This window comes from Ruditapes philippinarum, unplaced genomic scaffold (assembly GCF_026571515.1).
Source record: "Ruditapes philippinarum isolate M1 unplaced genomic scaffold, ASM2657151v2 ctg67_1_1_1_1, whole genome shotgun sequence".
Classification (NCBI taxonomy): Eukaryota; Metazoa; Mollusca; class Bivalvia; order Venerida; family Veneridae; genus Ruditapes; species Ruditapes philippinarum.
The window spans coordinates 766,196-791,145 of record NW_026859561.1 but is presented as its reverse complement, the minus strand read 5'-3'; the positions used below and the strand labels follow the sequence as shown (position 1 = coordinate 791,145).

Below are 24,950 nucleotides of genomic sequence, written 5' to 3'. Positions count from 1 at the left end.
TCCATATTCTGTATAATATTTATCTAGCCACAATGTTCAAAATACCTTGTGAAACAAATAACCTTATCCTCGTAGCAGTAATCACAAGTATAGGACAATGTCAACCAGAGTGACCTAGTACTATACAGCTGGCTGCAATTTAAGTATCCTGTGTCAAAATTTTCCCATTTGTTTTAAGTGGACACAGCAGAGTAATCCTATTGTACAAAATTAGCAAGATAAAGGTTAAAATATTCATGTTCAATTTCACTAAGATAAAGATCTGAATGTTTGAGTACTTTCACAAGGTACATTATGAACTTGTTTCATCGATACTTCAGCATCCCACACTCCAATGCTTCTGTTTATTTTCATCTTGACTGGAATGTTATCGTGTCTCAATATTTCCATGTTATGTCAACAAATTCAAAAGGGGTGTAGACAGAAACTTTTCAATAATGATAAAAATAATACATACACATTAAACTTTGTGCTCATATATTAACTAACAAAATGAATAAATGATGAACCTTTGTTCATGACAGTTAAAGTATGATAATTTTTGTGAATAATGTTCCTTTCACTTAAACACAATTCCTACATTTATTCAAACATAATTCTGACAAATTCTTACAAATATCCAAATGCATTAAAATACCTTTCATTACATACATGCATATTAATCCCATAATACAAGAATTTAATGATTTATCATCACATAGGTCTGTAATGGTAATGTGAAGGTGATAATAATAAATTATCACACAAATGGGTGTGTATGGCGTATGGCATTCATATATTCTTGTTTAATCAGTGATTCACTTGTCCTCTCTTGTAAATCTATTCTGTACTTATACATAAACATGGCATTCTGCACCACAAAACTAAAGTTACTTATATGACATAAAGACGAAATTACAACAGTTTTGCAGTTAACCCTCGACATATGTACCATTATTTTACAAATACATGTGTGATAAATATATCCAAGTGGCAAGGAAAACATGGTTTTCATTACAAATACCATATACAGACAAATTAGATGATGCAGAAAAATATAAACCCATTTAGATACAAATAAAACCTACTACAATTAACAATTTTTAGAAACAAAATAAATTTGATTTTAAAAATAAAAAGCAGAAATTTTTGGCATTTTTAAAAGATTTATTTTCAGTTTAAACCCGGGCATGACCTACATTTTTTTCCTGAAAATTCTTTTAATCATTTTGAAATAAGTAAAAATGATCATATTCAAATGAAAACAAAAAAATTTTCCCCGAAGTCAAAAACCAGCTAATTATCAGTGATCAAAGAATTTCCAATAAGCTAAGCAGGTATGTCTAAATATCCTAATTTAAATGTTTACCAGAAATGTGTACCCAGTAACATTTGATAATAAAATTTCAACAATTCTTTCATACAAAATACAAACAAGTATCAGAAAATATAAACTTACTTCACTATAAAAGTATGATCAATTAAGAGAAACAAAATGAAAATGATGAAAAAGAACAATCAATCTTTAACAAATAAACAAACAATTTTCAGTAATTACATTCAAAAGATGGTAAATAAAATTCCATACATCAAGTTGTTTTTATTGAGCTTTCCTTTAAGTAATCTGTACATGATCAGAAATTTTATTACAAATATTTTCATCTAAATTAATTATGACCAATAAAGACAACTATTCCCAAACACAAATGTTAAGCGATACATAAATCTAATACAATTCAAATATCTTATAATCAGAATTTTTTTATAGCTAAGTTTAATTGTTTCAAGTTAACCAAATGTGTAAAAAATACCTTTTGTTTTGCAATAAAAATAATGTTTTTATTATTTTGAGAAAAAAAAAAATGACACATGTTTGTATGTTTTGCATTTACAATGAAGCAATGGGCAACATAATGCATTCTGTAATCTTGCCTTTACAAATGTTTACATAATCATGACTGATGTAACAAGACTGGGTCCATTTGATACAGTATGCAGCCAATAATAGGTTCCAGTCCAGTCTTTAACACTTCCATCTGATTGGTGGATTCTGAACACAGGACAAACATTGACCAATAGTAAAGTTGTATATAGAGATAGGCTTCGGTCTTTTATTTTGTAACTTTGGACCTATCTCTTCAATTTGTCCCTCATTATTCTAACTACTTTATGCCCATACATGTCTAAATATCACAGTTTTCATTTAGATTGTGTCAATTTAGATGACAACCTGAAAAAAGAAGAATTCAATTTTTATAAAACACAGTTCAGCACATTTTTAAAATCAAAAACCAGGAATAGAATTTATCTTCTGATGATGGGTTTTATGTGGAACCAACACAAGATGTCACATGGTGACTTTCCAGGTTTACTGGTGGAGGAAGACCTCAGGTGCCCTTCTGAGCACAAACAGGGTCCTGAGTAAAACCACTGACATTCAGTCACATCAAAAAATCAAAAGTCCCTAGCAGAATTTGAACTCAAAGCGGTGACAGACAAGTGGTTTGAAGTCAATTATTCAAATCCACAACCCTACTTCTGTTGATCTCTCATGTTATGAAAATTTAAAATTAATATGTAAGCCTTATTATTTACAAACAGCATCTCTTACAAGTCAACCTTTTAAAATAACATGTGAAGAGACAATTTAACGTCCACTATACTACAGTTGAGCTTTATTTGATTAATGTATGGTATGCATTCTAGTCTCAAGGATGGTCCTTCCACTCTTTCAGGCACTGTGAGTATGGACCCTTATTTAATTAAAACTAAATTTAAATTTACAGCAGCAGTATATAAAGATATATGGCATATTTCAATTGTCCAATGAAAATTAACTTATAAACTTGCAATATTTACAAAATCTTGACAAGCTATAAAACAAGGCAAAAATTACCATTCCATAGCTTCCTCCAGGCCAGTTCCTTTGATTGCAGATGTCTTAAAAATTTGATAATTTTGTTTAGTAATAGTTGTTAGACTAAGTGCATTGGCCACTTCAGCCACAGTCATAGCACCTTCAATATCCTGCTTATTTGCAAACACCATTATGGTAGCTTTCTGTAATTCTTCCTCCTGGAAAATATTGTACAATCTCTAAATCAACAAGCCTTTGCAAAAAAAAAAATGTAAAGCTAGTCTTGACTTTTTTTCCTACATGGATTTTGAATACACTGGTAGATATTGAAGGAAATTTTTTAAGAAGAAATTCAAATATTTATTTCATAAATATTCATGCCAAAAATCAAATATCTTTTCTGGTCCTTTTTCACCTCAAACTTTGTGAAACAGACAAGTAATTTTAATATGCTTATTGAAGACAGGGTGATTTAAATATTAAAACTGTGCAAACTGGCAATTTGTTCAAGCTATAAAATTGTTCCATGAGGTTATACAATTATTCCATACAGCATCTAACATGAATGAGGTTCAACATAATCACAAATCCCAATATTGTGTGAAATTTCATTGGTTTGGTTTAAACATATTTATATAAGCTCGATTGCGAAACAAGTTCTTGCAATTTATATTAATCACTTTTCAGGTCTGCTTCCAGGAACCAACCAGTACTGGTGTCATATAAAGAAACATGGTCATGAACCCATGATCTCTGGGTTGAGAGGCAGACACCTTAACCACTAGGTCACCGCTACCCTAATTGAAATTTTATATAAAAGATTGCCTAATTTAATGGCTCTTTACTGGTGACACAAATCTGACAATATTGTCAGTCATAACAGATCAGTTTAAGCATAATTATCAAAAAAAAAAAAAACCCAAAAAAATTTTTTACGGATAAAACTTCAAATTTTTTTCCTCTAACTTTGCAAAAAGTTCTTTTTTTGCTTTCCCTATTTTCCTTCCATGCTGTCACAAAAGAAAGCATCTGTGTTTGAATAGTAACATCTCCAATACGGTCTGAAATTTAATTAACATAACCTCAAAGAAAACAATAAAAAATTTCAATATTTTTGTTTGCTAGCTTTAAAGCGGCCTTCAGCTTTCCTGAAGGTTAAATATGTTATATTTAGATAAATTGTTTCATATAATTGTGAAATCAGAAGAATTAAGGTGGAAAAGAAATTCCGATCTTCTATTTTTAGAAACAATGCCACTGACATGTTATAAAAAGCTTTCACACACTGTTTTGAAGAAGGCTTAATAGTGATATGATGCACTTTTCCAAAAAATTCTTTTTGCAATTCTTAGTTTGAAACAACACAGAATTGTTTTTCCAACAGAAAATAAAAGATGAGAGACTTAAGTTATATTCATAATACTTGCAAGCAGTTAGCAAACAAGAACATGTATCTTGCTGGTTTTTGTACAATCATTAGCCTGACTTTACACAAGTTGCTGCCCAGTTCTCATAATCACCTGATAAAATTGAGGAGGGTGGATATTGTTGTTCAAGTTGAGGAGGATGGATATTGTTGTTCATCAGTTTGCCATGTACTTTAGTTTAATGTCTGAGGTAAATAGGCTAAAATCGTTCTCTACTAAGTTAATATGTATATAATGCTTTGATCTAGATGAGACAATGTACATTACAACATAAATTATAAAATGAATTGGAAAATTTATTACATGCTTTTCGGTGGTTTATAGAAATATATCAGTGATATAAAACTGGTAATTTCACTGTTTGAAACAGTGAAATTACCACTTTGATAATTTCACTGTTTTGAATTTAAGCCCCTTACGTTGTTTCAGTGAAATACAAGCGTGCACAGAATTGGGTACCAACTTAATGGTGTGACGTCGTAAATGACGTCACGTTGTATTATTATTTGGCGGGCTTTTCATTCGTTATTAGGTTCAATTTTTTTTTAAACGTTTCTTTGCATATAATAAAAAAAAAAATTTGTTTAGTTAAGTGTAAGATCGAAATATATTTCACCTTGTGAACACCAAAAGTTCATATTTCACTCGTGGCTGCGCCACTCGTGAAATATACCTTTTGGTGCTCACTCGGTGAAATATATTCCGATCTTACACTGAACTAAACAAATATCCTCTATATAACTATATTTTTACCTAATACTTGTCTGACCACCTAAATCCCATACTTGAAATTTCAGGTTCTTGTATTGCACTGTTTCAACATTGAATCCAATTGCTGAAATAAATAATCAAATACTATACTATACAAACTGTAAACGATATTCAACCTAAACATCTATATCTAAACATGATCATGATGCTCAAATTTTTTTTATTTGCATGTTATTGATGTATATATGTTCTGTCATATACCTTTTTTTTCTTTCTTCTTCCTCTTAACTTTGTTAAAATTGGCCCCCAATGGTTACTTATGATCATGCCTGAGAAGTTTTATTATAATCTACCTTGGTCATGGATTCAGAGGAGATGTTGTTGAAATTGTGGACAATGACAAATGCCAGGCCCAATGCCATCACAAAAATGTCACCATTGATTATTTGCTCTAAAAAAACTACAATAAAAATAATTATTTCAGAGAAAAAAGGAAGACACCTTACTTGGAATGGTGGTGACAACTTCTCCCACTTGTAATCTGTACAGAATTGTTGTTTTGCCAGCTCCATCAAGACCAAGAATCAAAATTCTTCTCTCTTTACTGCCAAACAGAGCTGAGAAATAACTCATTAAAACTCCTGAAACAATAAATAACATAATTATGGCACCTGAAATTAGGAGATGTGATTTCGTATTTAGGAAATAGATATCAATTCTGAGTGCATTGTTGTAGAATAATGCACGGTTTGAGTTCAAATGCGTAGTAATATCATCACGAAGGCCGATAGGCCTGAGTGATTAATTACAAAGCATTTGAACGAAAAACGTGCATTATTATACAATAATGCACAAAGAATTAATATCTATTTCCATTCTAACACGTCAAGAAAAAATATAATTATTATTATAATGTTGGACTTTATGTTTGGTGGTTAAATTTGTTTACGCCTCAGAGTTTCCTATAGAAACGTTCTTTAAAGGCTGTTCCAGTGGTATGAAAAAAACTATCGTTAAATCTTCCGTGTGTAGAAACATTTTGAGATTAACGAATTTTGAAAACGTTGATAAAACTTTGTTTGTTTATTTTATTTCACTCTATAATTTTTCAAGCGAAATAAAAATTATCAAAATTGAAATAAATGTAAAATTTAAATCGTTTGCGACATTAAAATAGCGTACTTGATTTGATTGTTTTGCACGTGCTGTTTGGCGCTCAATTGTGACGTCACGTAAACAATACTTTAAACGTCTGTACAGCGTTAACGACTGAATAAAAGATATTTGTGTTCGGATTCATTTTCTTAGTTAGACCATTTTCTTTCATTCTAGATAGTTTTCACAACAAAATTCGACAAAAAATTGTTTTTATTTATCAGATTTTTCAAACAAAATGGCGCCCTCAATGTGAAAATACGCAGGGAGATAATAAGAACGGCGAGTGCATTGTTGTAGAATAATGCACGCTTTGGGCCTTCTTTGTTTATATAGAAAAATTTCCAATAGTGTTAGAATAAATAATATGACGCAACTTAAATTTGTAGAAACCAGCTATTAATAAATATTCAAAATTTCATAATTATGGGTTTCGTATTTTCATCTGCACATTTTCTTATATCTACAGTTCTAATACAGCAAGTGCTGACTTTGCATGTTTTGACAAATTTTATGTAATTCTTCTATTGCATGATTTGAAACCAAATGTGTAAGATTTACATAATCAAAATTGATATAATTTTATGTTTTGTTGCTTATCGCTAATTTAAATAAAAATATGTCTCAAGCATTTGCCAGTGACAAATATGAAACATTTTGTCCAACACTAACAAACAATATTTCGCCAGTATAAGTGGTCGATCATTTCACCTTATGCACAAGGAACTCTCTAATTGGCTAGTTAATGTATTCAACATCCCCAATAATGGGTAGAATGAATTGAAATACCGTAGTCAAGGAACAATAACATGGGATCATTCTAACATTTTTGGCTCTGATTCTGACTATAATCGTCAGAGATTGAATTATTCAACTGATAAAACGCTAAATAAAATCATGACACTGATATACTTGGCTACAAACTATAAGAATTTGCATGCATCTGATGGGCCACACATATTTTGAAAACCATGTCTTTCTAAATTTTTATGCATCTATGAATAGGGACGCACATCTTAATTAATCACTGCTGCATGTACAGATGTTTAAGTAACAAACGGCACTTGTCAATCAATTTAATTCCTTTACCGTTGGGCGTATCTTAAACTTGATTAATGATACAGTACCGCTCAATTGATTTTTGCACATTCCGCTTTGTCATCGCAGACACTTTTAACAGCTTCCTGATCGGCAGACTTTAAAAAAATTATTTTAGCTGTACTGTAGATGTAGTTATTGCTAATAATTTATACAACATATGCCGCTTTATCATCAGCAAGTTAAAAATATCTTATATATATTGAAGCCTTGTATCAGTCTTACCATATATAACAAAAGGTAGTACAAGCAATGTCATATTGACTGTAAATTTACAAAATGTACATGCTTAAATTTATGCCCGACCATAGTAAGAGAAAATGGCTAAACTAGTAGTCGGTGGCATCTTTGAGTTACACTTGAAATAAATGTTTTAAATAAAAACATGCAAATTGATCTAGTCTAGCAGGACCTAGTTTGTCAGTTTTGTTGTAGTTTTGAAAAAAAACATGTTCTCGTGGTCTGCTAATCTGTGGGAAAATTGCACTTTTTTGACACAATAAGAGCTTGGGCGTCTCCCTCAAAACTGGTAAAAAGGCCCTCTGTTCATTGTTGTGAAGGCTACAATATTGAACAAACAGTTCACTGGGGTGTTTACTACAGAAGACACAACAGATGTGCCAGCCATGGACGGAGAAAGATACCCAGACATGCCTCACTTCACAGTAGGAGCTGAGGGCGTCAAGAAACTTCTCCTCAGCCTCAACCCCCACAAGGCCTCTGGTCCTGACAATATACCGACACAATTCCTGAAGAACTATGCCGAAGACATTACTCCGGCTCTCACCCTCTTGTTCAACGCCTCTTTGCAACCAGGAACAGTACCTTCAGCCTAGAAGAAGGCAAATGTATCACCTATCTTCAAAAAAGGTGACCGTAGCAACCCCGCCAACTACAGACCCATTTCTCTCACATCAGTATGCAGCAAACTCTTAGAACACATCCTACATAGCCAAATTATGAAACACCTTGACCATCACAACATCCTTTCAGATCAACAACATGGATTTAGAAAACAACGCTCAACTGAAAGTCAGCTTCTTCTCACTCTTCAAGACCTGTCATCAGCCCTGGATCAAGGGGAACAAGTAGATGCCATACTACTAGACTTCAGTAAGGCGTTCGACGTTGTGCCTCACCAACGACTCCTTTCCAAGGGACAGTCAGAAGCTGGATTGAGAGCTTCCTGTCTGGCCGCAGCCAAAAAGTTGTCGTTGAAGGCCATTCATCTGCATCCTCCCCAGTTACATCCGGTGTACCCCAGGGGACAGTACTAGGTCCTTTACTGTTCCTCCTTTACATCAACGACCTACCAAGGTGCGTGACTTCCATCAGCCGCCTATTTGCTGACGACAGCCTGATCTACAGGAAAATCAAATCAGAAGCTGACGCATTAGCCCTCCAAGAAGACCTAGATAGAATCCAGGAATGAGAACGCAAGTGGATGATGTCTTTCAATCCCAGCAAATGCGAAGTAATACACATCACCAAGAAAAGAAGCCCAATCAATTATGCCTACAAGGTCCACCAATCAACTCTTCAATCTGTCAAAAGTGGAAAGTACCTTGGTGTCAACATTGCAAATAATCTTTCATAGAACATACACATAGAATCTACCATCAAGAAGGCCAACAACTCTATCATTCCTTAGAAGAAACATCACAAGCTGCCCACAAGACATCAAGGCCCAGGCCTACAAGACCCTTGTTAGACCAATCCTGGAGTATGCAGGCACAGTCTGGGACCCACACACAGCCAACAACATCAACCAGCTGGAAGCTGTCCAAAGGCGAGCTGCCCGATTTGTAAAAGGCAATTGCAAAACTACTAGAGGTGCAAAGATACCTTTCGATGCATCGAAAACCAGTTTTATGAGCGCTGATTCTATTCCCGATACCAACTGTAACATTTTCTATTCGATTCCCCACCCAAAAATAAACATGGAAAAAGTGAGAGTTTTAGTCTTTTCCTTCGCGCTTTATCATGTTACATATGATTGGCCAGTTAAAACTCGGTCATCCAATAAGTGGGCTTGAATGTTTAATTTCGGCAAACAAGTCAAAATGGCTACCAACATCAATGTTGATAAAATAAAATTAAAAAATCCTCCTAAAAAATTAAAATCAAAGGTTTGGGAACACTTTGGGTTTCGGGAAGGCCAGGACACGGATAAAGCTACTTGGACACGGATAAAGCTACTTGCAAAATATGCTTAACGGACGTGTCATATCCAAAGTCCAGCAGTACGTCTAATGTAATGCAACATATGAAACGAAAACACGATGTGGACTTGTTTTCTGTATTGTTTACTAGACTAAGAAGTATTGTGTGACAACACTGACATTAGGATTGATTATTCATTTTACATATTATGGGAATTATTAACAGAATATCTGAATATCAGTTCTGACAACCTTGCGAAACTTTGTTCATTATTATTTACTTTACAATTTACATACTTTGTTAAATTCCTAGTCAGCAGAAGGTATCTGTGATAGTCATGTTACTGAGATTAAATATTGTTTGCCTGATTAAATTTTTTTTCCAAATAGACAAGAGCTTTTTATTCTCATAAACACAATTATTAAGCCAAATAAGTTTATATAATAGTTATATTACAACAGAAAAGCAAAGCACTAGGTTGAAGGCCACTCACTTTTGGAGCAGACAAGCAGAATTATATACCAAAGATAAATTAGTAATCTGAAATGTATCGAATCGAAAAAAATCGAATCGTAGTGTCTAAAATCGAAATCGAACATTTGGTGTATCGTTGCAGCCCTAAAAACTACCAGCAGCACCACTGCAATGATGACAGACCTAGGCTGGCCAACTCTACAGCATCGCCGCTCCAATGCCAAGCTAGTGATGGTCTACAGGATCACGCACAACCTCATAGCCATCCCAGCTGCACAGTACTTCCACCCCTTGATACTTGGTGGCCATGACTACGGACACAGATTCCATGTCCCATTCTGCAGAACAGACACCATGAAGTTCTCCTTTGTACCTTCGGCCATCCGCCTGTGGAACCAGCTTCCAGAGCACCTAGCCATAGCAGTCAACCTTGAGGCCTTCATGACTAGTCCTCCCTTGAATTAAGAAAGCTGTGGAATTCAAGTTCTTTTTATTGATGTTAATGAATGATGCAGCGAAATCCCCCCGGAATGCGCCTCAGTCCCCGAAACGACGATTTCCCTTGTTCCACATTGTTTGGCAAATGAACATATAGTAGGCTTTTCACCTTTATAGAACTATAATTTTGATAGTGGTAAAAAAAAAAAAAATTCATAATTTTTTCGGTTGTTTAGTATTTGGTACCTTATTAATATTATAAGCCTTCGAGTGTTGAATTTTTTTAGGGTTATAGAAGGGGTCCAGGGGCCGATAGGGATGGGGTGTCCAAACACTGAAAGTCTGAAACTGCCACCTGTGTTTGAGTGAACACTTGTCTTGCTGCTACGAAAGCCAGAAATTGGCAAATTTATCCCTTCAAAACAATAAATCAGTAAAATCTGTGCACACATTTATTTGATAAATATTAGTTATTATTTCATTTAATTGATTTTACCTACTTATACTTACCCATTTTGCAAATATATTGGAATGAAGCCGAATTTACTGTTTGTTGTGATGATAATTTTCTGACCAACGTGTACTTCTGCTATGCGCATGCGTGTTAAATAAAGAAGAAGATTCGTAGTATTTATGCTAACGTTGTTTTTTTTTTCAAGTAAAAAATTCTTTCATTACCAATAAATTATTAGATATAAAACAAAATAGAATAGTTTTGCAATAGATCTAAATGCAAACAAATGTGTTTTAAAATAAATGTATTTACTTGTAAATTCGGAACTAAAGCTTCGAACTATATTTCACTGAACTGTGAATAGAACGTTCCAAATTTTTAATGACAAAATGTCTCGAAGACACTCCGAAGGATGTCTTTTTATCGGTCGATTGAGTAAAAACTGCAGAGCAAGAGATCTTGAAGATGTATTTGAGCCTTATGGAAGAATGTCAAGATGTGAAATTAAATATGGCAAGTATTTACCCTCAGCCATCATGTAAATTCACAGACACTTGGGGTTTGGAGCTCAAAACGCCTTTAAAATCCAAATAAAATGCATATTTGTCAATCCCAGCACATGTACTGATCATATATATCAAAAAATCTTAATATATGCCGTTTTGAAAAAAAATCATATTTCAACAACTATAATAATACACAAGATAAAAATGTTCGCCGGAAAAAATCCGCACCCCTACCGTCATAATCACCATGTATTTTATTCCATTTCCAATATTTTCACATAATCCTTTGGTCCATCGACACAGAAGATATAATTCTTCACGATGATGGTCAATTTTAAACTTCAACGGTAATATAAACAACGCAACAGCCGAAATAAACATCAATATTATCGCCGTTTTTTTTCAACGACAAAATCTTTCGATAAATTCAATGGACCAGACGGCTATGAACGAAGCTATCCGATTATGTGGTTCCCTAACTTAAAAGCGCTGCGCATTTTGCACACGGCAAAGCTGGGGCCACATAATCGGATAGCTTCGTTCATAGCCGTCTGGTCCATTTTGGATTTTAAAGGCGTTTTGAGCTCCAAACCCCAAGTATCTGTGTGTAAATTGGCATGTTCATCAAGGAGACGCTCATTTCTTTATTTTTTTTACGTTAATATTGAAGCAATTCTTTCTTATTTGCTGATGCACGAGCGATGCTTAGCTTAAATCAATGTTTGACTGAATAAAAGTTAGAGACAAGCTGGGAGATCTTCAAAGATTTTGGCTAAAATGCAACTTATAACTACAAGATTATGCTTGACCACAGGGAAATCTGTCCTTATTTTAGTAAATATTTATATATAATATAAACAAGAATTACAAGTCGTGGCCTCGCATTACCAGCAGGGGTTCGTAAAATGCATTCACCAGGTCTTGTATATCGTCAGATTAGTGCATGATGCAGGAAATATCCACATTTCAATATTTACATTAGCTGTCAAAATGTTGTCCATTATGCAGGTGTGTTTATGTTCCGAGTATTTTCATTGACTGATGAAAAAACCGCTGTCTAACTGTTTTATATGAGCATATGTTTGCACTAGTTATTGTTTTACACATGTAATTTTTTATGAAGTTAACGATTCTTTCATCAATGTCCAACAATAAAAAAAAGCTGTCGTTTTCTGCGTTCTGTTTATTTTTTCATTAATTGAGCAATTTTGAGTTGTATCCCTTGTTATATATATAGTGGGAAATGAAAAAAATGACAAAAGCCTTTCTGTGTGCTCGACGGGCAATTAGGTATACTTCTTTAGGTTAACAGATCACTGAAAACCAAGGCATCTGGGGCCAAGTGGATAAAGTTGTTGACTTTAAACCATTTGCCCCGCATCAATGTGGGTTTCAAATACTGCAAGGAGTTTGGATTCTTTTGTATCAGGAAGTTACCCAGCTAGCTTGGCTTGACTGGAATGCTTGTAGATGTAGAGGTGCACTATTTGAAGTTTTATGGTCACCTATTCAATTTCCAATGTTATATCAGCAATTTTGATTTGATTCACAACCCAAAATGAACATGAAAAAAATGCATACATGTATTTAAGTCTCTCTCTGACTAGTTTACCGATTATTATGTTACATAGGATTGGTTAATTTGAATCGGTCTTCCAGTATTGTATTTTTGGTAAGCAAATCAGAATGGCTTAAAATGTGATTTATATGAAAAATAAATCTAATAAAAAATCCTCCAACCAAAACTGAAGTACAGGGTGTAGGAAAGGGAGTTTCACGAAGGTATGAAGGAATTATTAAACTAAGCAACATGTAAGGAATGTATTGCAGGCGTGTCATGTCCGAAGTCTGAAAGGTAAGTACAACTAACTTGATGTAACACATGAAAGATAACACTGATATTGATGTGTTTGAAAAACCAAGTTTAAGTCAGGAAAAAAGTCAGATCTGTAATTGTACCAGTCATATTACTGTCATGGCATGTGTGATTATAATTGTTTTTCAAAAAAGACTAGTTCTAATTTTAATAAAAGCAACAAAATAAAATAATAAAGTAATGAAAGGTAAAATAATATCCAACTAAATAAATGCAAAGAAACTATTGTAAATTTAATAATAAAGTCATAAAAAGTAAAATAATATCCAATGCAAATAAACCAGTCAATGAATTTAAGATTTTGATTTTACGGGCCCAAATTCCAGTTTTGAATTTATTCTACTATATATTCAACTAAATTTTCTTAAAATTTGGCTCCAACTAATTTACACTGGCCATGGGCCACCGGGCCAGTGCTAAATTCAATGACTGATTAACTATGTTAAGGGCCACTTGCTTTTAGAGTAAACAAGAGAATTTGTCAAAAACGAAAAAGTAATAAGACATGAATCCAATAAAGAATAATTGAATCAGGGTGCCTGAAATTGAATTAAAATCGATATCCATTTACTCCGAATCTGGAGCCCAGTTAATAGAATTGAATTTGGCAGTGCATGTCTATAATTTGACCAGATTCATTTTAATTTTAATGAAACTTCTAGATTACATTTAGTACTTGTATATCTAATTTTACTTTGGAATTGTTTGCACTGTTAATTTACTGTAATCTAATTCTTATGATAACACTTTATAACTGACTAACATTTTTTCAAATTGTTTAACTTTAGTTACAGGACAAAGGTAAAAAGGATAGGGCCAATGAAAATCTGTTGCATTCCCTCTAAAATAATTGAATTTGATTAGTGGAATTCAAGATGGTTGTATTATATCTAAAGCACTATATTTTTAGCAAGTACTAAATATATTTTTATAAATATTTCAGGAGCAGAGATGGGTAAGTAACCTGATTTAACTAATTGTATTAATATACCCATAAAAAAATCTAGAAATAACAGCTATACATAGAGCATTTTGAATGTAGGAGATTGTCTCAAAATCATGCAATTTTTTGCCATATTAAAGAAAAAGAATTTTAATGATTTGCTATTAATAAAGACTATATCAATATTTATTGTGTGTGTGTGTATTTGAGTTGATTTAAACTTGCCACCGATTGCCCATAGCCATCCAGAAGAGTATTAGTCATTTTAGATTTTGGAGGATAGTACAAGATATAGAAGGAGGCCTCAATTCCAGAAGCTTCTCATGGTTCTTAAGCGTGCCAAGTGTTTAAGCACTCGTACAAGGGACCTTGATTTAAAGTCTCTTGAAAGACTGATTAGCCATTTTAGTTGGCCAGCCCGGGAATTGAACCCACAATGTCAAAAATACAAGTATTGTGCTCTAACCGATTGAGCTATGCGAGCTGACATATATATTTATTATGTAGTCTAAAAATCTTCATAATAAATCAAGCTTCACTGCATGTTTAACTACCAGTTTTAAGGGCAAGGGTTCAGATTATGTTGTAAGTAATAATCTCATGCTAAAGTGATTGCATTTTAATACACTGAAAAGATTCAAAAATGAAATAAAAATATCTGTTTTGAGTAAACTAATATTTTGAAATGAATTTTTTTTACAATTTTTTTACAAACCATTAACATGGTTTTATAACTGTGATATTTCAAATTTGTAAACAAATCATTGTCAATGCCAATAGACATGTACAACACAATAAAATCTGTTTTATTAATTTTATTTGTATTGCATGTGTAAAGAATGTTAACTGATTAGTTTGTTTTATGTACAGCATATGCGTTTGTGGATTATGAGGACAGAAGAGATGCCGAGGTAAATTGATACTAGCTTTAAATACAACTTGGTTTATAGCTTTAACATGTCTTATTTTAACTGTCAACATTTAATTATTGACATTGCATGATATAATAGAAAGAGTCTATCATAGAATTGAGTTTTTTAATGAGAAGTAATTTTGTAATGCAAAAATGTTTAGCTCCAAAACAGCTAAAGTCAAAATAGCTTATTTTAGATTTCTTTATCTCGAGCATTATTTCACTAGAATTTTTTTTTAAAGATAATGAAAAGCTTATGTTAACCTGGGAAATAAGGTTTGTTAATTGATGTTTTATTTATGATATTTATAAACCTTTATTTTTACATGGATATATTTTAAATTAAATTTAGAAGATACAAATATATTTAAGATATATTGTAGTTTTCATGGATAAATGTAGTACTTTTTAAACTTTAAATGATTTGACTTTTGCTGGTTTGTATGACAAGTTGTTTTTATACATTTTATTAATGTTATTTTATATCATAACTGCAGTGAGCTCTCCAATACCAGACCTCACACAATTCGCTCCCTTGCCAATCACCTTTGACTTGAAGGGGGCCACACTTTGCTTTCCTACCACCTCATGCATATTGTGGAGCCATTAGAGTGACGACCACTTAGCCTGAATGCCTGAGTCCGAACTTCAGAAAGTTCTCCGCCAGACTGTTTGCCTGCTAGCCAGGCTGCCCCACTGAGTACCAAGAGTTGCCAAGTCATGAAATAATGCCCTAGATTTAACTCAGCACATTCTCCCTATTTGAACCATTGTTTCGCTACCATACCAAAGTTTGACTTGAGTTGATAAGCATTCAGCGGCAAGAAGAGACCAAGCCAAAAAAGCGTAGTCCGATAGCCATAGACCAATTACCAGAGCCATTTATACCATTTGTTTTACCATAGAGCCCTGTGTCATCGTCGACTTGTATTTCCAAAGCAAATAAGTATGTTTAGATGGTTTTGAATATGTGATAATTTTTATATATGTTAGTATGTCTGTAGTTGGAGTACTGTAGAGTTTTATTATTGATACATTTAGCTTTAATGTTTAAAAAAAAAAAAAAAAAAGACGTTAAGAGTTCTTAAAATTTAAAAATATAAAAGTAAAAAAAATCAATGAGCATGTTATTTGTTTGTTACAAAATTTTAATGAAAACTTTGTTTACTGTTATATTCGTTAACTTTCTATGGAAAGCAGGTTGATTCTGATCTGAAAATTTGCTGATTTTATACTGGAAAAAGGCCAAATGAGATGAGAAACTATGATGATCTAATCAATTGATATTGTTCCCATTCTTATTTACAATGATAAAATTATGTACTGAATGGCATTGTAGAGAAATGTTTATAATGCCAGCATAATGTGTAGGACCAGTTAGGTCTGGAAAAGAGTTAATGAAGACTTGTGACATAAACAGTGCTCTCCTTAAGCCTGTTGGGAGTGGGGCAGCAAAAATTGCTTGATACTGCAGAATTTGCAGCTGACTACTTTTTTCCAACCATGATAAAAATGTTATAAAATCACTTAGCCAAGTAAGGTTTAATGTGTTGCTAAAACCCTAAAACTTTCACCAATTACTTTTAAAGTTTATGGAGAGCACTTGTTGATTTATATTCTACTGTTTGTTTAACTAAGGTTTATGCCCACTTGTTGATTTATATTCTACTGTCTGTTTAACTAAGGTTTATGACTTCTGTATATTCTAACTATATCCTGTTACGAAGATTTTTGGCTAGTGTGAAGTGCATCAAGTACTTTAGTATTTGGCATGAACATTTATACCTTATAGTTACAAAAGGTAACTGACGTGTTGTCCACTTCCAAAACTAGATAGCTGTAAAGTTGAAAATATAAAAAAGGAAAAAAATCCTCAAAACTAAAAGAAATTATTTGCATAGTTGCTTTTCTTTTTCAAGGGTACCATAATGCATTAGCTGATAGCTTGTAGGTATAATACTTATAAAATGTACAAGTAATTTCTGTATTGTACAATTAAGATCTACATTAGGTTTGTTTGTTTTGAATATGATTATTGATATAATGGTGTATATATGGCAGGATGCAATCAGGTATGAGAATGGACGAGAGGTAGCTGGATCAGCCATTATTGTAGAGTGGGCTAAAGGTGCACCACGTAGATCAGGCAGGGACAGGGACAGTCGTGATATGAGAGACAGTGGTAGAAGCAGGGTAACTATTTATACATTATATTGTAATGTTTATTATTGTACATATCCTCATATAATTATGTTAAGTTTATGTACTGGACTTGCCATACTCTGTGAATTAGGAACAGTTTATTTCTGGTTGGAGGATTTGAACTAGTACAGTACTAAATTATCATACTATATGTTTAAGATGTAATCATGTTTATTTTAATGTTTATTTCAGGGTGCTGATGAGTGTTACAGATGTCATAGGTCAGGGCACTGGGCCAGGGATTGTCCAGATGATAGACATTATGGTTTCAGACGACCTAATTCTAGACGGTCAAGGTCACCAAGGAGACGAAGGTACTAAAAGTATTGAGTTAAGAAATAATATCAGTTTTAGCGGTGTTTATCGGCTTTTTAACACCGGTTTGGAGTTTTGATGAGTAGGAATTAACCACGAAGGGCTGAGTGATTAATTTTTTTTCGCATCAAAACAACAAACACCACAAAGACCAATATTATTTCGATTCTAACAAGACAAAATACGGAAGATCACTAATGTTATTTTTTCAAGCGGAAATAACTTCTGGTGCCGATTTTCATATAACGCTGTTCGATTTCGCACCTTATTGTTGCTAATATATAGAAATTATTAAACAAAAGAAATAAGAAGAAAAAAAAGTTATTAGTCCCCTACCGGTTTAACTGGAGGGGACTTTAGGTTTACCCTCCGTCCGTCTGTCCGTCTGTCTGTCTGTCCGTCTGTCTGTCAGTCCGTCAGTCCGTCCGTCCACAAAACTGGATCCCGCGATAACGCAAAAAGTACTGAAAATATTTTTATGAAACTTGATATATGGATAGATGGCAGTATGGAGATTATGCACGTCTTTTTTTTTTCTTCCTATGTTGAAAATTCTGGTTGCTATGGCAACAAATAGTCTGAAAATATGGCAAATTTAACACATAAACTGGATCCAGTGATAACTCAAAAAGTACTGAAAATATTTTTATGAAACTTGAAATATGGGTAGATGGCAGTCTGGAGATTATGCACATCTTTTTCTTTTCTTCTTATGTTGAAAATTCTGGTTGCTATGGCAACAAATAGCCTGAATTTCAAGATTTCTGATTTAAATTTTTCAGCTTTTTCACTTTATGTTCTTTATTTCTTAAGGTGTTTACTTCAAACTTTAAATATAAGTTTCTGGTCATCAACCACATCATATGTGACAAGGTTTATAACTCTAGCACAAAAAATATCAGTATTACCTCCCTTGAACTTAGATTTTTTAGGGGAAAAAATGTTGTCTTTTTTAAATAACTTCTTTATTTCCTAATGTATCTACTCAGGGCTCACGCTGTCGGTCGCCATAGTCGCCATTTGCGATTATTTTATAAGATTGGCGATTATTTTTGCATTTTGGCTACAAAATCTGGCGATTATTTTTTACTTCCAACAGTGTTTATATAAGGTGTAAAAATCGATAATGAATGCAGTAGACCCAATTAACACCAGCGGGGTGCATTTAATTGAGTGTCAACTTTTTACCGGTCACGTGCTGCTAACTATATTGCCCGAGGTGATAAAATACATGCGAGATGTTTAATTGTATAAGTACTTTAAAGATATTGTCCAGCATTTGTAATAGCCATCAAATATCCGTCAATTAGCCACAAAAATCGTTTTAAAATTGATAAACTGGATATTGACTTACCCAAAATTTACCGTGAATTCCAATAATTGCAAATTTTGATTTTTTGTTTGTTTTAAGCTACTTGACTAAATCGCCAGTGGAAAACAATGGTAAAATATTTAAAAAGTATTAAATTCCAAAAAACTATTTGCACAACAACCAAAATTGTGAATATTTCTTCAGAAAACAGGAAAAATCCGATTGTCACATATTTTCGCGACACCGATAATTTTGATATTTATTTAAAGGTGAAATAAGCTATGTTCTGTTTAAAAATCTTTACTACTATGGCAGAAAATTTGTATTACATTGGTGATGATGATATTTTTCAGTAAATTATTCAGAAAAAAGGCTGCATTCTGTGAATGAGTTTGCAAACTTAATTGTGTTATTTCTATAGGCTAATATGACCTAGATCTACTCCAGTTCTGTGTGAAATGTAGAAATTGACAGTGGTTATAGCTGACAAAATTTGATTAGAACAAACAAAAAAAGTTGTCTGATAACAGCATTATGTAAAGTTATAATGAATCTTTAATATTATTGTTATACAGTAATAATACTAATTATAACGTTTTTATTCTGTTCTATAATAACAATTAAAGTTGTGGTTCTATTTAAAAAAAGGTAGTTATCAATATACACAAATGTATCAGTTTATTTGAGAATCCTTTTAAAGCTGAAATATATAAATGTAATGTTTATTTAATCAACTGCTTATGTTGTTAATCACTAATTCGTGAATAGTCCGCTGAAATTTTGGCTATTATTTTTTTAAGTTGAAATTATTGGCTATTATTTTATTTGAGCCAGTGTGAGCCCTGATCTACTTCAAACTTCATATATATGTTTCTTATTATCACTCGACATTTTTGAGAAGGTTAAATACTCTAGCAAGACTATTTCCAGAATTATGTCCCCCTTGAACTTAGATTTTTTTTCGAGAAACTGGTATTTTCACTCCAACTTCTTCATTCCTTATAGGATTTACTTTAAAATCCCACATCGTAATAATATGACAAGGTTGTATAAACATAATTTCCTTACTAAGCATGGAAACTTAACACATTACTGTGATATAGACAAACTTATTTTATTATGTTTTGTGGTCGATATTTTCAAATACAGACTTCATCCTCAAATTCATTATAAATGGCAATACACAGGAGTGTATGACAATTAAAGAACTTTTTGAGGGACCGGTAGGGGACTACTGTATTGCCTGCAATACTATCAAATGCTTGTTTTATCATGTTTCAACAATAAAAACTTACGTTTTAGAATGAATAGCATTGTGTTTACATCAGTGCCCCATTTATCATTCTTTAATGTTTAAAATGACATCAGCGTTTATGAATGAGTTGTTTACTTAGAATCACGTTATTATGCTGCTTACAGATTGGCGCCGTTTTATCAAAATGTTTTATTAACTGATATAGATCAAATCTGTGGCGTTGGTGTATGTGAGATTTTTTTTTCGGTATTGTATGAAAAGAAAACATTATAAGAACTGAAAATATCAATAAAATGCTTTATTATTGTTGCTTTAAAAGGCTTTGTATATATATATAATCGAGGGAGAAAACATAACAGCCGCACATACAAGTAGTCCCTAAAAAGTGTTTATTGGCAGTTTAATACTGGTTAGTTTTCTTCTTTGTCTATAGTGACAAAATCATGAGGAGTGTTAGAATTTGAAATATTTTGTCAATGGACACTCAAATACAAACATGCATATGAAGACGTAAACCAAGCTCTTTTTCTAGAGCTCTTACACATTTCTGTAAGAGGAGAAAATCTCAAAATTTAATTTAGCTGTTAAAAGCATAAGAACAAAATCACCAGAATTTACATTTGACTTAAGAGTTCATTTTCCATAGCCACTTATGAGCCTCATTCTAGTAACATATGTCTTTAAAGCTTCTTTATATGAGATTTTTCATTATGTTCACAGTTGAGGTGTGCAAAAAAATCTAACCAATTGTGACAAACTTTATTTAACTGTACTAAAAATCAAAATATGTCGAGATTAAATTGTATAACAGTTGCCTCCCTTGATTTTCAAAGGAAATAAGTGAATGGTTTTTTGAATTGCTTTTTATGTAATGTTTGTATTTTCATATAATTATTGGGTTTATAACATGACTGACTTGCCTTTCACTTTTGTAGGTTCAATTCTTTCTTCTAAGGCAGCAATTTAGCTAGCTCTCTTGTCAGTACTTTTCCTCTTTTATTTCTTTCTCCAAAATATTGCTTAGATTGAATCTTCATTTAGCAGTTAAGCTGGAACAGAGACATACACCTTACGTATATACATTGCTATATTTGAATATATCAGAAGTTTATTGTTATATGATAACACTTCTTGTAGGTCAAGGTCTAGATCAAGAGATCGTAAGTCAAGGAGCAGAACTAGAAGTAATGATAGGAGGAGGGGTAGTCGTAGATCACGTAGCAGGAGCGCTAGTGATGACAACAAATCACCATCTAGGTCAAGGTCACGTAGCAGGTCAAGGTAAGGCTTTTTTTTTATTTTTGAAATAAGAGCATTTTCCACACCCAGCTAGCTCAAAAGGTAGAGTGTTGGACTGTGAATCTTTTGACATGTGTTCGATTCCAGGACAGTGCAGGTCACTTTCGTTGTGATTGATTATGAAATACTTCCTACGGCTATTAGCACTGTACCTCTGCTCTTTCATGTACAGAAGTTCAATTCCTTGCAAAAGTGAAGGCAACTAATACTGATAAACTACTTGACAGTCTGTCCAGGAACAATGCGGTGGCTGAACTGTTAAATTCATTGTGGGTTTCTACCGTGATCCAGAGTGAAAACTACAAACACCACCACACACTTAGAACTTTAAATACTATATCACTTGTAATGACTCTGTCAGCGTCCATTTTGCAACAGTTTATTATCGGTTATCTGTTCTCAGGACATCAAAATGATAATTCAAAATTGATCAGTCAACAAAAGTGCAAGGTCAGATTGCATGGATATGCAGACTAACCCATGTCTATTCTGATGGTAATAGCTATTCAGTTTCGGTTTCAGAATTTATAAGGGTAAAACAAAATGTATAATAACTAGACACAATGAACAAATGTTGCATTTTGAAGTTTGATAACAGGCTAGGTCAAGTATTATTTGTCATGGGAAGGAATGATTGTTGCTGGCTGTAACATGTATGTGTATACAGTACAACCTCTGCAAAATGACCCTCTATTGAGCAATTACCTCTTTACAACAACAATTATTATTTTTCTCAGAGTAAAGATTTTCACTTCATTTTAAGGGCTTGGTACAAAACGATTGTAACTCGTATTACATAAAGAAGGAGTTACAACCCTTTCACACCAAGATATCAAATTTTTACTTGTGTAGAGCAGGAACACCTCTATGTAGCAACCAAAATGTTTGTGTCTCAAAGGGAGTTGCTCTGTATAGGTTATACTGTATCAGATTCTCAGTTGATATCTGTACTCTACTTTTCCCTGATTAATGGCCAAATTGGTGGCATCATTTAGCCAGAATGTCTTTAAATATTTCAATGTATATAAAAAGATTGGGATTTCATATTATTTGATAAAAAAAACAAGCCTTAAATCCTTGCCATATTCAGAAAGTTAATCACTTTGTTGTCACATTGATCTATTTTAAAAGATATTTGCACCATTTTAGACTGTAAAATGATTGTTAGTAAATAGGAACAAATGCTCCAGTTTTCAGGCCTGTTTATACTGGGCAAAAATGTAACAACTTTTGATATATTTTCATCATATTTCAGGTCAGCAGAGGGTCAGGATTTGAACGGGGATGGGAGCAGGTCACACAGTCCATCCGAAGGACAGAGAGAAAAATCTGCCTCTCCTTGATGCGTACAATGTCATCTCATTACAAAACATTTAAAGCCACAATTATGTGGAATTTATGTGGAAAAAATATTGTGTTTTCATTTTATTCCTGTAAGAGTTAGCTGTTTGTTAGTTATAAGTGATGAATTTCTTCATGAAATGCCATAGAGCATATTTTTGTTCTTTTGTTAAGGCACATGAAAGTTAAAGTAAAATAGTAAAACAGTATTAAGTTCTGTATTTTTTAGTAATTCTGTTTCTTTTTTTTTTATAAAATTTTATAGCCAATTTATAAGTTTTTTAGCAGTACAATTTTTTAAATAATTCATCATAAGTATGACTTGTATTTCTGGCTCAATTTTTTACTACATGGTAAACTGCTTTTATTATTTTGTACGTTGAGATATTCTGTTTTGCCAGTTTTGTACTTTATCTATGGAGAGCTAGCAATATTTTTGCAAGACTATTATTATTCTGAACATAGTAATGATTATTCAATGTAGCAAAAGGAAAATGTTGATATTTGCAGTGTGTTAACCAGCATATGACTGCTGTTATTACTTTAGTTAGAAATAGTTTTGTGATATTTTTTATAGAAAAAGTAAAAGAGAATTATGTGCTTTTAAAATAAATTTTTGCGCAAAAAAGCAACAATTTAACAACAGTCTCTGATTTTCTACAAGTTGCAGGTTTTTATCTCAGATTTCACCATTGTAAATATACCATTTTTTATCATCAGCTATTTTGACAGTGTCAGAATCTCTCCATTTCCATATCAGGTGGTTTTTGTTTGTTTCATATATTGTAAAACTGTTAAAATAGCATTGAAAGGCTGTCTCTAAGCTTGGAATTGTTCGATCATAAGTATGAGTTTCAGATTGAACTATAAATTATAGTATTATTCTATTCGAAGACATTTCCCCATATAAATATAATAGAGCATCTTTCTTTATTGACCAGTGTGATTTCAGACCTGTCAATAATGTGATAAGATAGATTTTATGACTTTATACTAAACATGTCAGAATCAGTCTTTAATTCATTAGAAGGTTAAATTAGATTGTTCATACTTTTGAAAGAAAGCTGGTAACCTATTGAAATTGTTCTGTCATATAGAAGTATTGACATTATCTTGCTGCTCCATTTATGTTGTTTCATGTACATTGTATTTGAGAAGGAAATATTACATGTATGTACCACCACCGTAAATGCTGTTTTATTAGGGCAAATAAATATTATGACATAATATGTCTTGTTATTGTGTTATTTAATTTTTTGTGACATTCTGAAAATTTGGTCTTAATTGGATCATTGGTGGAAAATTTACACCGAACAAAAAGGCTACTGGAAACACTGTTGATGAAGTGTACAAAGCTACATCTGATGAAATATTTTTATAGAAATTTAGAAACAGGAACTTTTGCTTTGTCATAACCTAATGTTTGCAAAGAATGACTATGTAATTAGGCATATATGATTACTGTATGTAAACAGAATAATATGTTCTGGAATAAAATTATTACACAGATATTTCTAGTAGGTTTGACGATGATTTCACACATGCCCCACAGTGGCTTTCATTAAAATATATTGAAAAGTTTCTTTCATTTTTAGCTTGACTATTCGAAGTATATGGAGAACTGTCTTACTCGCCCCGGCGTCTGCGTCCGCGTCCAGATTTCAGATTAAAGTTTTGGTGCCGTAACTTTGTCATTTCTTAAGGTATCAACTTCAAACTTCAAATATATGTTCCTTATCATCAACCACATCTTATATGACAAGGTTCATAACTCTAGCACCAATATTTACAGATTTATCTCCCCTTGAACTTAGAATTTTCCTTAAAAAATACTGTTTTTAGCTCACCTGTCACAAAGTGACAGGGTGAGCTTTTGTGATCGCTTTTCGTCCGGCGTCCGGCCGTCGTCCGGCCGGCGTCCGTAAACTTTTACTTTAAATGACATCTCCTCATAAACCACTAGGCCAATTTCATCCAAACTTCACAGGAATGTTCCTTTGGTGGTCACCTTTAAAAATTGTTCAAAGAATTTAATTCCATGCAGAACTCTGGTTGCCATGGCAACCGAAAGAAAAAACTCTAAATATCTTCTTTTAAAAATCCTAAGAGCTAGAGCTTAGATATTTGGCATGAAACATCTTCTAGTGAGTGTCTACCAAGTTTATTCAAATAAAAGCCCTGGGGTCAAAATTGGCCCAGCCCCAGGGGGTCATTGAATTTCCCTATATGCAT

At 32.9% G+C, this 24,950-nt stretch overlaps 2 protein-coding genes across 2 annotated transcripts; one reads left to right on the top strand and one right to left on the bottom strand.

The window, feature by feature from the left end:
* Positions 1-1,274: 1,274 nt before the first annotated feature.
* LOC132756984 (ADP-ribosylation factor-like protein 1) lies at positions 1,275-10,941 on the bottom strand. The gene is given in 7 exon segments (XM_060748135.1): positions 1,275-2,209; positions 2,876-3,073; positions 3,803-3,839; positions 3,842-3,897; positions 5,017-5,098; positions 5,481-5,615; positions 10,813-10,941. Coding segments are annotated over 7 exon segments (543 nt in total). The 5' UTR covers positions 10,817-10,941; the 3' UTR covers positions 1,275-2,178.
* Positions 10,942-11,080: 139 nt separating this feature from the next.
* On the top strand, positions 11,081-23,945 carry LOC132756983 (uncharacterized). The gene is made up of 7 exons (XM_060748134.1): positions 11,081-11,269; positions 14,082-14,093; positions 14,952-14,992; positions 17,056-17,187; positions 17,389-17,510; positions 21,216-21,359; positions 22,633-23,945. Exons 1-7 carry the CDS (start codon positions 11,146-11,148, stop codon positions 22,718-22,720), a joined length of 663 nt encoding a protein of 220 aa, XP_060604117.1. The 5' UTR covers positions 11,081-11,145; the 3' UTR covers positions 22,721-23,945.
* The last annotated feature ends 1,005 nt before the right edge of the window (positions 23,946-24,950 follow it).

Bases quoted from the DNA above. Each gene is read 5' to 3' on its own strand.
- LOC132756983 (XM_060748134.1), top strand. From the start codon at position 11,146: ATGTCTCGAAGACACTCCGAAGGATGTCTTTTTATCGGTCGATTGAGT. The intron at 14,993-17,055 runs GTAAATTGATAC...TATATATGGCAG, and splicing joins AGGACAGAAGAGATGCCGAG to GATGCAATCAGGTATGAGAA. The intron at 21,360-22,632 runs GTAAGGCTTTTT...ATCATATTTCAG, and splicing joins AGGTCACGTAGCAGGTCAAG to GTCAGCAGAGGGTCAGGATT.